The sequence below is a fragment of the Scophthalmus maximus genome, chromosome 6 (genome assembly GCF_022379125.1).
Source record: "Scophthalmus maximus strain ysfricsl-2021 chromosome 6, ASM2237912v1, whole genome shotgun sequence".
Lineage (NCBI taxonomy): Eukaryota > Metazoa > Chordata > Actinopteri > Pleuronectiformes > Scophthalmidae > Scophthalmus > Scophthalmus maximus.
Genome location: NC_061520.1, coordinates 5,622,214 through 5,635,902, shown reverse-complemented (window position 1 = coordinate 5,635,902; position 13,689 = coordinate 5,622,214). Strand labels below are relative to the sequence as shown.

At 44.4% G+C, this 13,689-nt stretch overlaps 1 protein-coding gene across 1 annotated transcript in view; it reads right to left on the bottom strand.

Annotated features, from left to right (window-relative positions):
• Nucleotides 1-13,689, bottom strand: part of LOC118309113 (plexin-A2-like) — a 69,345-nt gene that overhangs the window by 45,732 nt on the left and 9,924 nt on the right. Inside the window, exons 2-3 of the mRNA XM_035630848.2 lie at nucleotides 11,530-12,875; nucleotides 9,084-9,266 (exon numbers count right to left, since the gene is read on the bottom strand). Coding sequence (XP_035486741.1) covers nucleotides 9,084-9,266; nucleotides 11,530-12,744 — 1,398 coding nt within the window. The 5' untranslated portion in view covers nucleotides 12,745-12,875. The remainder of the gene's footprint in view (nucleotides 1-9,083; nucleotides 9,267-11,529; nucleotides 12,876-13,689) is intronic.

The following is a 13,689-nucleotide window of genomic DNA, read 5'->3' as shown; positions in this document are numbered from 1 at the left end:
TGGATCCCGCCGGCACCAAAACTTCATCAATCAATTACAGCTCCACCTTCCAGGCAGCTGTGCCTCCCCGGCCATCAACTCCGCGCTGAGTTAATACTGTGGGGTTATGAGGAAGGTGGGGCGTCGTCTTCTTCCGCACACGAAAAACACCAACGCGATGATTACAATAGTGCCACGTGACGCGTGTCCATTGATTCCAGATCATGAAGGGGGCGGTTTGTCTCTCGACGGACAGTCATTACCTCGACACCGTGCGCAATCCTATTAAAAAGTTATTTCTTAGGCCGATTTATCTCGGAGTTAAGCTTCTTTTCTCTCTCGCTCATTGTCTGTTTTTCTTTCCTCTTGTCTCATCTTCTCTGTTGCTCTCGCTCCTCCTCCTACTTTTCCAATGCGCTCCACCGTCTCATGCAGTATTTTCATTACACTAGGCATTATTGTTTTCCCACACTCCTGATTTAATAAATAGTACAGATAAAAACAAGAGTTTGTGGTGAAACCATGTATATAGATCCCCAAGGCAATCGGCCCTTTTTGAGTTTTTATGTGCGGTTTTGTGTTGTTGGTTTTTTTTTCGTGGGGCGGGGGGGGGGGGGGGGTTTAAGTCGGGTAGGATGAGGCTGACCAAGGGCCAGGGGGGGCAGGGATAAACTCAGGAAAACACTGACCCAGCATGACCAATCCGTGGTGTTTGATTTCAGCAGATTTAAAAGTGGTTTTATAATTTAAAACAGACTGACCGGGCAGAATCCCCCTGGGGAGTACAACAGGTCCTCAATCTCTCCTTAAGCCCCACAGCTCCATAATGAGAGTAAGGCGGGTTTAATTGGTTTTATAATGAGCCTGCTTGTAGGAATAGGACACACACACATGCACACACACACTCACCTAGGCACAAAAACAAAGACATGAATACGCTCAGTTGTCTGTTTATTAGGAACATCAAGCTAAAACTAATACTATCCAAAACAACAGGCCTGATGTGCATCTTCACTATTTGGAGGGCTGCAACTTCTGGTTCTATCAAACTGCACTGTTTAATGTCAGGTGTCCCTATTATTTTGTCCATTCACACAACAGACACACCTATTTTGAGCTGTATTTGTGCAATACAGCTGTACAATACATCATAACCTTTGTGAAGGGAGGATTTATTGCTGGACTGTTTCATCTACAAACACTGAACACCTGAAACTTTTTTGGTAACTGTCAAAAAACAAGAACCTCTGCGGTTCAGCAGATCAGTTGCAGCGATAACGGGTCGCTAACTATTTATGAATAAGACGACGTAAATCAGACATAACGGGCAATCAGATTTTGTTTTTTTGCCCCGAATTTCCTCATAGTTGCACTTAACCATCAGATATCTGATTCTGCCCAAGACGAATGAAGTGACCATGCTCTTATTTTAATAGTTCCTCACTTTACGGTCTGTATATCGAGGATTATATCTTTCCTCAGTAAATCTTTGATGAATTAAGAATTCTAGCAAATTGCCCCGGTGTGTGGTCCATGTCATGTAACAGAAGAACTGAACTGACTTGCTATTAATACCACATGTTCATATGACCTCTGCTAGCTTCTCATTTCACTTTCTCTCTCTCTCTCTCTCTCTCTCCGCGGCTTGTCACAGCTGATGAGGATATATATGTAACCCATGAATAATATGTAAGCAAATAACAACAATCTCCTCTCTGCAGCCGAAATTCCCTTGCAGAACATACATGCGATGGATATAAACAACCTCGGCTCAGTACGGCTTTCCACAAACAGATATGCAACCTGAGCCCGTGTGCTCTTAACGAAAACAGCCTCCCTTTCTCATGGCTGGGTTTTCATCTTAACTGCTCGGCTGCGCTCTCATCCTGCGAGAGCCAAAGAAAACAGTAAAACCCCAGACTTCTAAGATGTCACTTGGCTCGAGCCCGGTTGGCTCCGCTGTGAAGCTGCCAGGCCTCGCATGAGCAATACACCCACCAAAATGGTTTCTCTCGTGAGTATTTACATGTGGGATTGATTCTATGATTCATGTTGAGTGATGATTTTATTCATGCTGAGAGGAAGTATACATGCAAACGTCCCTGAACCTCGGTTTTTCCCACCGCAGATTGGGAAACTTTGTAAGCAGATGATTGCTATGTTTATGTGGTAATGGCCATCCGACCTTTAAAAAAAAGTGTGTCCATATGTGGCCAGCCGGTCTGTGCCCTTCCAAATTCATCCAGCTAACCAAGACATATGGATGATGACCCAGTAGGCATGGTGCACTCTGCTCAACCAAACATTTCCAATCTGCCACTCTGATGGCTTTCATCTGTCCCTGAAAATCTGTCTGTCCAACTTGAGGTTGTTTCATTTCTTGCAAAACAAACTTGTCTTCTTCACTCGTTACGTCACATTTTGGTGGAAATGAATGTGTCCCCCTGCATGCGAATGTCGGATTTGAGGCATCTTCAGTACAGCCTGTGAAATTGAGCAATCTTATGAGTTTATTGCAAAAAAAAACTATTAAGCTTGGCTACAAAATCTAGTTTGATGTGTGTAAACTGTACAGTGATATAACCTCATTGAATTGAATCCTGTGATGTAAGTCGGGACGTAATGAGCATCATGCGCAGCAATAGTGGTGAACAATGAAGCCAAGCATGAACCTATCCATTGCAATAGTGGTATTTATGTGTATGGAAAAATATAGAAAAAAGAAGGGAAGGAGGTGAATGTTGACCCGGTTGTGGCCAGGGAAAAGAAGAATCCTTTATACACAGTATCATTTCATGCTTCCTTCCTATTGGTTGGTTAATGGGCATTGGTCGAAGCATCAGTCACACACTTCTGATACTGTCAGAGTTTTGTCTAGGGCCAAATTTAGACTTTACACTTTCGATTTTTCAAGCTCTATCATAGATCTACAACTAAAGGTACTACCCAGGGACAGCCGTAAGTCACCCGCCATTACAGTAAACTGATGTTTTTCTTTCTAAGTCAAAAAAATGAAGAATTTATGATTTGGCAGGAAATCAACAAATAAATCTCCCATTACACGGGGGCGCAGGGCACAGAATGAAAATACATGCAAGACTAGACCTAAAGTAGATGTACCCAGACTGCAAGCAAGACAGACTTTGGCACAAGATTCATCGTGGATGCTCCCAGACTCGACTCAATATTGAGACAAGGGGGCATGCAGTGACAGAAGGGCCAGACAACTGGCCGCCTTTAAGGTTGAGTGACTGTGCATATGGTCCGATCATGGATGACAGACGCGGAGAGTGGGCATTGATTATCCCATGGATTCATCGTGGCCCCGTGAATTCTAATGAGACAGAGCTCGGGGAAGAACCGAGCTGCGGCGGCTAATGAAAACGGAGAACATTCAGTGGACGAGGGGTCACTGAGGTGGAGATGTGTATTACAGGACACGGCTAATCATTCAGCAATCCCATTAGCTGCAGTCACAAAGGGAGGCGAATTGATCACAGCCACTAAATACGCTGTATGTTGGCAAGCGCCCATGCCCAAACGCGATTACCAACTGAGTCGGAAGGGAGGTCGTGACGTCCGAGGGTGTGTGCGTGTCCGTGCATGTGTGTTGTTGGGGGTTATTGTTAAAAGCCTTCCAGTTGCAGTGGCCAAATGTTCAATTCACTCTAACCTTCAGCTGCATGGCCAGCCTCCAACTCCTCATACCACAACTTCTACAACTTCACCGCAGTCTCCTCTGAGTCTCTGCCTGCTGACTTCTTCTCTCTCTCCTTGAGGACATGGTTTCCTGTTCCCTGTTTCCTGCCCTCCTCCATACGGCCCCCATCCCTCCAATCGTTCCCATTGTTTATCAGGTTCCCATGCCCCACCAACAAAATCAGAGGGAGGGGGAACAGTGGAACAATTCATTGCGACCCGTATGGTCTTCATTTTCCTGACTTGAAAAGCAGTCCCAGGGCTTTTGTGCTTTTCCATTTGTTAGAAAAAAGGGAAGAGATGGGAGGCTTAATAAAACTGTTGTCAGGAAAAATCTGGAAGTTGGACACCTTTACGCATTACCACAAAACTGCCTCTTCAGCTGCACTAAGACATCTTTTAACCCTCAGGTCCATCTCCCCACATGCAGTTATGAAAATCCTTTCAATTGAGCCTTTCAAACACATCTATTCTGCCTGTGCCCCTCCCTTCCTCTGGATCCTCCATTCTAATCATTTCAAATCACCAACTCTCTCTCTTCCTGGCCCCCTTGGAAACCGCGACTTTGAAAAGTCTGAGTCGTTTAGCCCTGCAATGGAGAATTTCCCCACCCGGTCAGCTCTCAATAAGCCATAATGAATCCACTATTTGCACATGAGAGTATTTGACTCAGGCTCTATTTGTGGTGAGCTTAGCATTTTCAGCCATTTCTAAAGGGGGAAATTCTCCTGCTGGGCAACAGCAGCCGACGAGGCAATGTGCTGGTCCGCTTGGATTTCCTCCAACGCTCCACCTTTCTTCATATGATAGTATTAGCATCCGCCAAATTATATTACTGAGATGGTTATCGCACAAAGATCGAACACTATGGGCAATTTGTGACACTTCAGTTAAAGGGTTTTTTGGAGAAAGCTTGTCTCTCTCTTTGTTGTTGTTGATGATTTTATTGCACTGACCGGGCCGTATTGTGAGTGTATTGGATTAAAATCGCTTACTGCCCCTTTAAAGGACAGTCTGTCAAACCGCTACACCACCATTGTCGGCCTCAGGTGAAGTCCTCTGGCACTCATTAAGGGATTAATCATACATTAAAATACCGCTGCAGCTTCTCCCTGGCGGCGATGACATCATTGACTTTCCTCAGCACACCGAACACAACAGAACGATGTGACCAGAAACATCTTGGTGTAGAGTTGCACAATTTTTGTAAATACACTTACTGTGTCAGCGGAGCATAATGCTTCACTCTTTTGGGTATAATTTCATTCTACAGTGTGTTTGCTGCATATTTACATGTAAGACTACAGTAGCATAGAGACCAAAATCTGGGGGGGGGGGGGGAGTGTTTGTTATCTATAGTAGTCGGAGATGACTGAGTAATACTTATTGATCAAAAGATAAGAATCTATGTCATGTGTGTGTAAGTAATTATTTTAAAAGTCAAGTTCTTGTATTGATTTTAATGTTGATGACTTAAGGTATATCAAGGATTTGCTAACTCCCTAAGAGCCTGGGCAGCCATCGTAGATCAGCTGATAGTGGCCTTCTGGTAGTTCCCGAGCCTGATTGGTGACTTAAGGCTGTCGTGCCTTTGCAGTAGGGGCCCGACACTCTAAAATGACTTACTGAGTTTAGACTGTTTTTAAATCTGTCTAAATTTTATTTGATCCGCTGCTTTTCTTTCAACAACATCTAGCAAAAAACATTTCCACTGCACACCTTCTGATCGCTGTGATCGTTGCTGTTCGTCACTGTGGCAGTATGCTCCTATTCATTGATTACATAACGTGAACCTTCCTGTAGTTGCTGTAATGCACAAAGTGGATGCGATGACTCTATGACGCTATAAATCAAAACCTTTGGCGTATGTATATATGACAGGACATTTTTTTCCGTTATCCTCTTGTGTACCAGCTTTACACCAAGCACCGCCTCCTTATGAATAGCTTTGTTGATTTAGATTCATCTCTGTTAAAGACTTTGTCTGCAGTTCAAACTTGTCTCTTTCTATCTCAAGTTTCTTTCTGTTCAGTTAAAAAAAAACAGACCTAGAGAAGTACTTTTTATGAGGATAATTGCTCCGCAACCGTCTTGTTGGCTGCAGATTTCTATCTTGTATGATGAGGCTGAGAGATGAAATCTCTCGCTTCATCCTTTTGAAACTGGCAGGGCAAATTTAGTATATACTGTATTGTTGCCTATATGCGACAAGCGTGCAGGGTATATGCACCGCCCCTCTGATGCATTTCATTCAAATATAAGTATAACATACGTTGTGTATTCAGTCACCAACAGGGTCGTATTACGCCACTAAAATCAACCACCCAAGGCAACAAAACTGTGGCAGATGATGATAGAAGTGTCGAGACGATGATGGACGCTTCCATATGCTGCATGGAGCCTGGTGGGTGAGTTGGTTATCCCCCTGACCTTTCACCCCGGTTACACACCCTTCCTGTGGCAGGCTTGACCTTTGCAATTGCCCTGCTGCTGGAATGATCCATTGATGGCATTTATTGTCATGCCCCATTTCCACTCTGCTGTCCATTTGGGGGTGATGGAATAGGATTGGAGTGGTGACCCCGTGCTCCGCGGAGGCTCCTGGGAGTCTGAATCATTGTTGCATGTTCACTCAGTGTAATGACAGACTCTGGCCTTAAGACACTTAGTTTTTAATACTGTAGAGATGGATTTTTAACTCTGTTCACAAAGAAAAAAAACAAAAAAAAAACACTTCTCACTTCCTGGACACATTCAAAACTTGATTTTCCCACTGTGTCTTTCATCATTTCATCCCAAAAAAATGTTTCCTTCTTCCTCAGTAGGTTGTTTCTCTTTTTCCTCTGTTGTCTCTTTCTGTCAGACTATCTCGTCTTTTTCCCAGGTGGCTCATCCAATGAAAGAGCTGCACTGACGCTATCTCTTCTCCTTCACTCTGTGTGTGTGTGTGTGTGTGTCTCTCTCTCTCTCTCTCTCCCTCTCTCTGTGTGCGTGTGTGTGTGTGTGTGTGCGTGTGCGTGCGTGTCAGACAGCATGCTCCTCATACGACCGACGCCCACAGGCTAATGTCACAACAGTCAGCTGCACGCTTGTAAAGAGCCCACAGTGCTGCCGAGTCAATCCAGCGCAGTCAGAGAATGACCCTTATAGGGATGTGATCATAATGTGTCATTACAGTATGTATCTGAAAAGAAAGCTGAGAGACAATGAGCTGAATCAACTTTCATGAGCCTCTCAGAAAGAGGCCATCTTATGTCTGAGGGTCTTGTTGTGTCACGGTTACCGGTTTTCTACACATCAGTTTGGTAACGCAGACAAATCAAGAAACTATTTTGATGACACTCTAACTTACGCTTCTCAGATGTGAGGATGTGTTTCCAATAGAACGTGGCACAGAAGAATAAGCTATATCAGGCCCAGGCTACATTAATAGTGTACAGTGTACATGCATGAGTTGGTTTTAGTCTTTTCGTTGGATTTGTTAAGAATGAAGAAATGTAAAATAACTCCAGACTTATCCCTCGAATCAGTCTCAAGAGACGCAGGGAAAAAGGAAATCACAATTCAAATTTGAAAACTCACTTTTAAAAGAGTAAACTTCAGACTTTCAGTCTGTGGAACAAGGAAAAAAACACAAGTTAGTTGTGTTAGTCAAGTAAATCTTTATACTTCATATCCTTGTTTCATCAGTTAAAGGATTCATGGCGGTGACTTGCATCAGCCTACAGGATACAGAACGAATAAGAATTCATTTTCGAGTACACACTAGACATAATGTTCAGTATCCGTGGCCATTTAAGTGCTTCGTAATGCTGAAAGTCATTCAAATCGAAACCAACCAGGAGGACGTCAACGAGAGGCACTGGAGCTGCATAATGTCGCGTTTCGCTCCGATAATACGGCGGAGCTGAAGGGACGTGCAAGTGCTTCCGTTTCGGCTCAAGTAGCCGTGGATGGAGATTTGCATCGATTAATTTTTTCGTCCAAGAGCAACGTGCTGCGGGATTACACCGCACCTTTGTTCTGCTGCACAATGTCCCGCCATAGTCATGGTGATATATTATACTTAACCATTTATGCTAATTAGATCGCTAATTGGGCAGATTACTGCATTAATTAGTGAAAATGGATTAAAGATCATTATTGCGTAAATGTGCTGTGGTGGTGAGACACAAAAACAGCCACGGCTGATGAATCTCTGTGGTTTGTTCTCCATGGACAGCTGACGGATTACGTTACACGGGGTTTGGTGGCGGAAAACCTTTCATATAATGTAAGATGTTAAAGGCGTATTCTTGAAGTTCAGTTGAAGGGTGATCATTCTTAGATTCGTCATGTTACATAATCTGGCAATTTAACCGAATTGTCATTTTTAAATGTTTTAGTCAATTAAGCCAGACATCATGTTATTGGGGAGGGGGTTATTTAAATATGTTGTTCACACCTATTATTGTTATATTTTTATCACAATATTATTTATTAGGGTCCATTTTGGACTTGTTGTTTCTATGCATGGACTTGAAACAGCTTGTACTGTGTCTTGACATTTTTCTACTCCAAGTGTTGCTTGACCGCTCTGTTGGAAGACGATGTTCCCATTTTGAATCTTCCCCCCCCCACACACACATACATCTAAACTCTGACTAGTTGATTGTTTTTCGTCAAGCAGCAGAAATAGCTGTCAGCGGGCACAACATCAGACCACTTTGAAACGCCGCACAGCTAAATCCATTGGTCTGGGACCGGGCCACATTTTGCACTGGCATTCAAAACCCCTCAGACAGGACGACAGCCATCAGAGGAGGCAGTCAGGTAGGCAGGCCAGTCGGTAAAACCTCGAGAAATCGTTGTGACACTTTGAGTAGGTAAGTGATGCGATTTGGCGAATGGGCTGCACTTTTCTAGTCTCGGAGCGCTTTGCACTACAAGCCGTTCACACATTCATTCATACATTCACTTGTGGTTGCAACCTTCAGAGGCAATTTGTGGATCAGTATCCTCTTGCCCATGGACACATGCTGACCGAAAGGAGCCCGGGATGGAACCACCAAACCACTTCAGAATTAAATGGTAAATGGACTGTATTTAGGTTTTCCAGTCTTATCGACCACTCAAAGCGCTTTTACAGTCACGTTAACCCATTCGCACACCTATTCATAGAGCGCTGCAATTTAGCACACTCAAACACTGTCCGAATAGCCGTCGGAGGCAATTTAGGGTTAAGTGTCTTGCCCAAGGACCCAATTCATACTGACTGGGGGAAGAGGGATCAAAACACTGACCTTCTGGCCACCAATTTGTCAGAGTTGTCAGTTGACTGAAAACAACCAGGACGTCCCTGAGTGTATGATTTTAGTTCTTTGGGTGTTTTTTTCTTCTCATGCTTGCCAGTCTACTGTTCTCACCTTCTTCAACCGTCCACTTCTGGTGCCCAGGAAGACCACAGTGTGTCCATTGTAGACGTAGGAGGTGACAGAGGTCAGCCTGTCCCTGCTCTCGGTGAAGACCGCCTGACCCGACACCAGCTGAGAACCCCCCAGGGGCTGGTTTATATCCAGGCCACAGAAGTGATCATCGATGGGAACAGGCTGCGTGGACAGAGAGGGGAGGGGGGTGAAGATGAGGAGAGCGTTAGCGGCATGGAGGCGGAGGGGTGCGTTTTGATGAAAATGTGCAGAGGATAACGAGGAGGATGGGTGAAAGGGAGAGGCGAGAACGTAAGTCGGAGCCGGAGAAATGACTGCGATGACTGTAGACACATGCAAATACAAGATGAGAATTCAAACTGACTTCTGGTAAGACTAACGTGCATTAAGTGCACAATTTTCAGGGGTAAAAATGTTCACTTCACAAGGCTCTGGGGCCGCTGCGTTTATCAACAGGCCTCGGAGCAGTCGGTTTTTCCGCGGCGCACACGCTAATTGCTAATGGCAATCGCGAGAGACGCGCGTGTGTTTTGCGCCTGTTTCTGTGATTCTTAGATCGCTTGATCTGACATCATACAAACACACAGCGCAAGAGATGTCAGGTTTTGATTGGGCATCAAAGAGAGCTGCACGCTAAGCATGTCCTGTTACATCTACTAAAATGCACCTCAAACCTTTGCTAATTGCCTGTCACACGATGTATAGATGTACCTTTTTAGGGCAGCTAATTTCTTATTTCGCATCCCGTACTTCTCATGCACATGTTATGCCAATCGTGCTTTCTCTTTCATCATGGGATGTTCCTGAGTTTCAGTGAATGTGATCTGTGAGATGAACAAACTTCAAGTTTCACTGCCCTACTCTTTCTCTTATTGGGCCTGACATCCTGTCTTGAAAAAGATAATACAAATATGTTCTTTCTGTCTGACTAGTAAGTGTCGTCTCTCAACTCTCTTAAAAGATTTGACTCAGAAATGACTGCCTACAAAACTGCCGGTCTGAAATTTTGCTGCTGAATTTCTAATGTCATATTTAATAACCCTAACTCTAAGGGATTTATCTCTACATCAATGTTGAAATAATATTGCTTTTAAACTTGCTCTGGTAGAGGCAATGTTGGTTTATTTGACAGTTGGTTTACCAGTGTTGGATAACTTGCAATGTCATTTTGTACATTAATTGTCTCCAGTAGTTTAATCCGTGACTTTTAATCAGTATGTTTTTTGTTTGTTTTCTCAATATCTATGAGTTGTACACAATTTTTTTGCAGATATGAGGTTTACATTTTTTGGTTTTAATGAAATTGATTTCCATAGTTCCCAGATGATACCTGCTTTGCATTGGGAGGTTAGCATCGTCACTGTGAGCATTAGTATTTAGCTTAGACCACTGCTTAGGCAAAGTAAAGCTTCACAGAGTCACTATTTTGACTGTAGATTCTATTGTCGTTAGCCCAGTTATTGTGAGATTTAGAAACAGGCATTTTTGTACTTTTTTTTTATGTCAGCAAACCAAGAGAATAAAACCATCCTCATGTTTTCAAGCAATGATCAGGAAAACCTCAAATCTTGGCATAGATATGTGATCTGATGTCAATCTTGGTGTCAATAAAACACGTCAACGCATCTCTATAAGTATTTGGCTATCGATCTTTCACACAGAGTAATCAATCGTGTAACCAAAGAATGAAATCTTAACAAAACTGAACGATTGCATTTCATTCACAGTCCATTTTAGGTGTAAAGCTCTTTGGTTGATTGCACAGACTGCAGGAGTTAATTATTGAATTATTATGTATCTCCGTCCTCGCTCGGCTGCCTTTATGAATAAAATTACATCTTATTTGTTTGATGGCATGCTGGAGGGAAAGCACATGTTGGGAGGCAGTGGATCTGATGAATGTCTTTGTTTTTGTGGTTTGCTTTCAACTTGTTTCAATGAGAGGCACTCATAATGCAGAATTATAGCTTTCACAAAGGCACAGACTTGGACATTTACAAGAAAGCACTTCACTCAAAATCAAGAACAGGTCTTAGGGGGTTGAAATAAAGCTGACGGCGACTAGAGCAAAAGGAAGGGGATGAGGGGGAAAGGAGGGGTCAGTGCCCAAACCCCTAAATGAAATCAAAGCTCCATACAAAACTCTACTGATTAGCACTGTGGAATTAATGTCCCCCAGCTCTTATGCTCTTTTGGGATCCTGAAAAACCAAATGGTGTCTCCAGCACAGTGTTGACTGTCTATCAGCTATTTGGGATACTCCAAGATCATTTTAGTGAATCCCTATCAGAGCTGCTCACCACCATGTAGGTTTTATATATGGTCTAAATGTGTGGATGCAAATGTCCACAACTTTGTGAGGCAAAATTAGAGGGTCCACGAGATGATGCAAGGAGCAACGTTCTCTATCTGGCGTTCTACCTACCGCCTTGGTGCACTGCACGTCCTTTCCTAGCAGCCAGTGCAGCTCCAGGTTCCCTTCTCCCTGGTAGCAGGACTGCAGCCGTTCCTTGATGCGTGTGTTGATGTCTTGGATGGTGAAGACGCAGAGAGCGGAATGATCTGAAGGGTCGTGGTACTGCTTCTGCCCCTTTGAGAACACAGCAAAGACCACGTCCTCCTGGGCGCTGATGTTGAGCGACGTTGCCAGGACCCTGCCAGCCTTGGCCAGGTAAGCGGCCTGAAGCAGACGGTACTCCTCGCCTCTGTGCACGCACCCAACAGGAAGTGACACATAGGAGTGGAACCTCTTGTCACCTTTGCAGAGGCGGATGATGCGAGAGGTGTAAAACAGGTCGCCAGGGGAGCTGCCAGCCGGCATCCCGTTCTCTGGAGTCTCCGGCTGGACGGTCATGAAGTAGACAAAGCTGCCGCTAGCGAAGCCATAGATGTAGTAGATATCAAAGTGTGGAACAAGTGCCAGTGTGTCTGATGGGATTTTGATGAGAGATGAAACAAAGTCAGTGTGAAGCTCATAGTCCAGCATGGCAGATGACTCTGGGTCACGAGGCAGCTTGCGGCTGGAGATGGTTGGGAAGTAGTCCTGTTTGCCTCCAACAGCTGTGCCGATGTACAGAGTTGCATCCTGGCCCTGCGAGGGAACAACAACCCCATACATTGTCCCTGTCTGGTTGTCACTGGACAGGTAGTGTTCTTTCTTATGTGTGGGCTCCACGAGGATAAACAAGTCATCCAGCCTCATCAGCTTGCAAACGCCCTGGTAGAGGCTGCCGCAGGCCAGCAGTCGGTTGTGAGAGTAGTCGATGAGCAACAGTTTGTTAACGTTGTCCGTAGAGGCCAAAGGCTCGGAGCAGGGCTGCACTATCAGTGGAGGATAACATGCTTTGTTGTCATACTCTGGCCCCGTGTCATGGGACACCAGGAGGGTGAGATTAGCCGACAACTTGTAGATTCGGTTTACAGCTCCAACGTACAGAGCTCCAGAGGACTGATGCACAGTCAGGTGGTTCAGTGACCATTCCCTCCTCTCTGACTGGAAGGTATTCAGAGTCTGTCCAACAGTCTGTTGATTCACAGAGATCAGAGTCAATAGCCACAGTGCCAGGGGCGATGACATGATCTTTAGCGGGCCGTGACCTTTAGTGAGGCCACAGTAGGTCCCACCTTTATCCAAGAACATTCTTATTCCCAAGAAATACAGAGCTCCGCCAAAACCCCCGGCGGGATTGTGTGTCAGCAAGGAGCGGGATTGCGCCGAAATAGATGAGCTGAAGTGCGGTGTTGTCCTCCGTAAGTGATCTTCACATCATTCTGTAAGAGAAAAGAGACATTTGTTTTAAACTCAAAAGATCCCTGATTCTTTTATTAGTGGAAAAGTGTGTTCAGGGTATCATTAGACACTTCCGCGAAAAAACCTTGAAATGCAAGTGGATGTTTTCCCCTCTATCTCTGCTTAGTCAGAGACGCACACTTGTTTCTTTGATGTCTCATCAAAGAAACAAGCAATCATTTGTTCAATCTGTCTCTCCATATTTACTAGCCCGAGAGATGGTCCAATACCCCCCTTATTGACAGGGGGGCTCATTATATCTGCCTCCCTACTAACTGAACTCACTGTGGCCTATTACTTGAACAAAGCCGTGACACACAGTAGCTGTGCTTCCCCTCTGTTTGGGTGGCTAATTAAATGATCCAAATGTATTAATTATGCGTCCATATTTTGGGCTCCCTGTTTTCCTTCCTCCCCTCCGCCTTGTTCCCTTAAATGGTTGAATCCTGGAGGAATTAATCACTCTCCACTGCAACCGACATTCCTCAATTAATCAGGCTTTTTTCCAGGGACGGCAGGGAGTCGTGAGAGATTTAGAGCCAGGCAGCATCAACGTTCACACTTCCGTGTTTAATTTCATCAACATATTTTATGCAGATGTTTCCAGGGGGCAAACAATGTCTCTCAGACACATGATGGACTGGAGGAGACGTGAGTTCGACAAATATGTGTGCAAAGGGTGTGTGATGTGTTTACAGCTTTTGTGGCCCTTGTCATAACTGTTGTGAGATTTATGTATTTTTCAGGTGGAAAAAAAGAGACAGAATGAGCTCATTTAGAACAAAAAAAAGATGT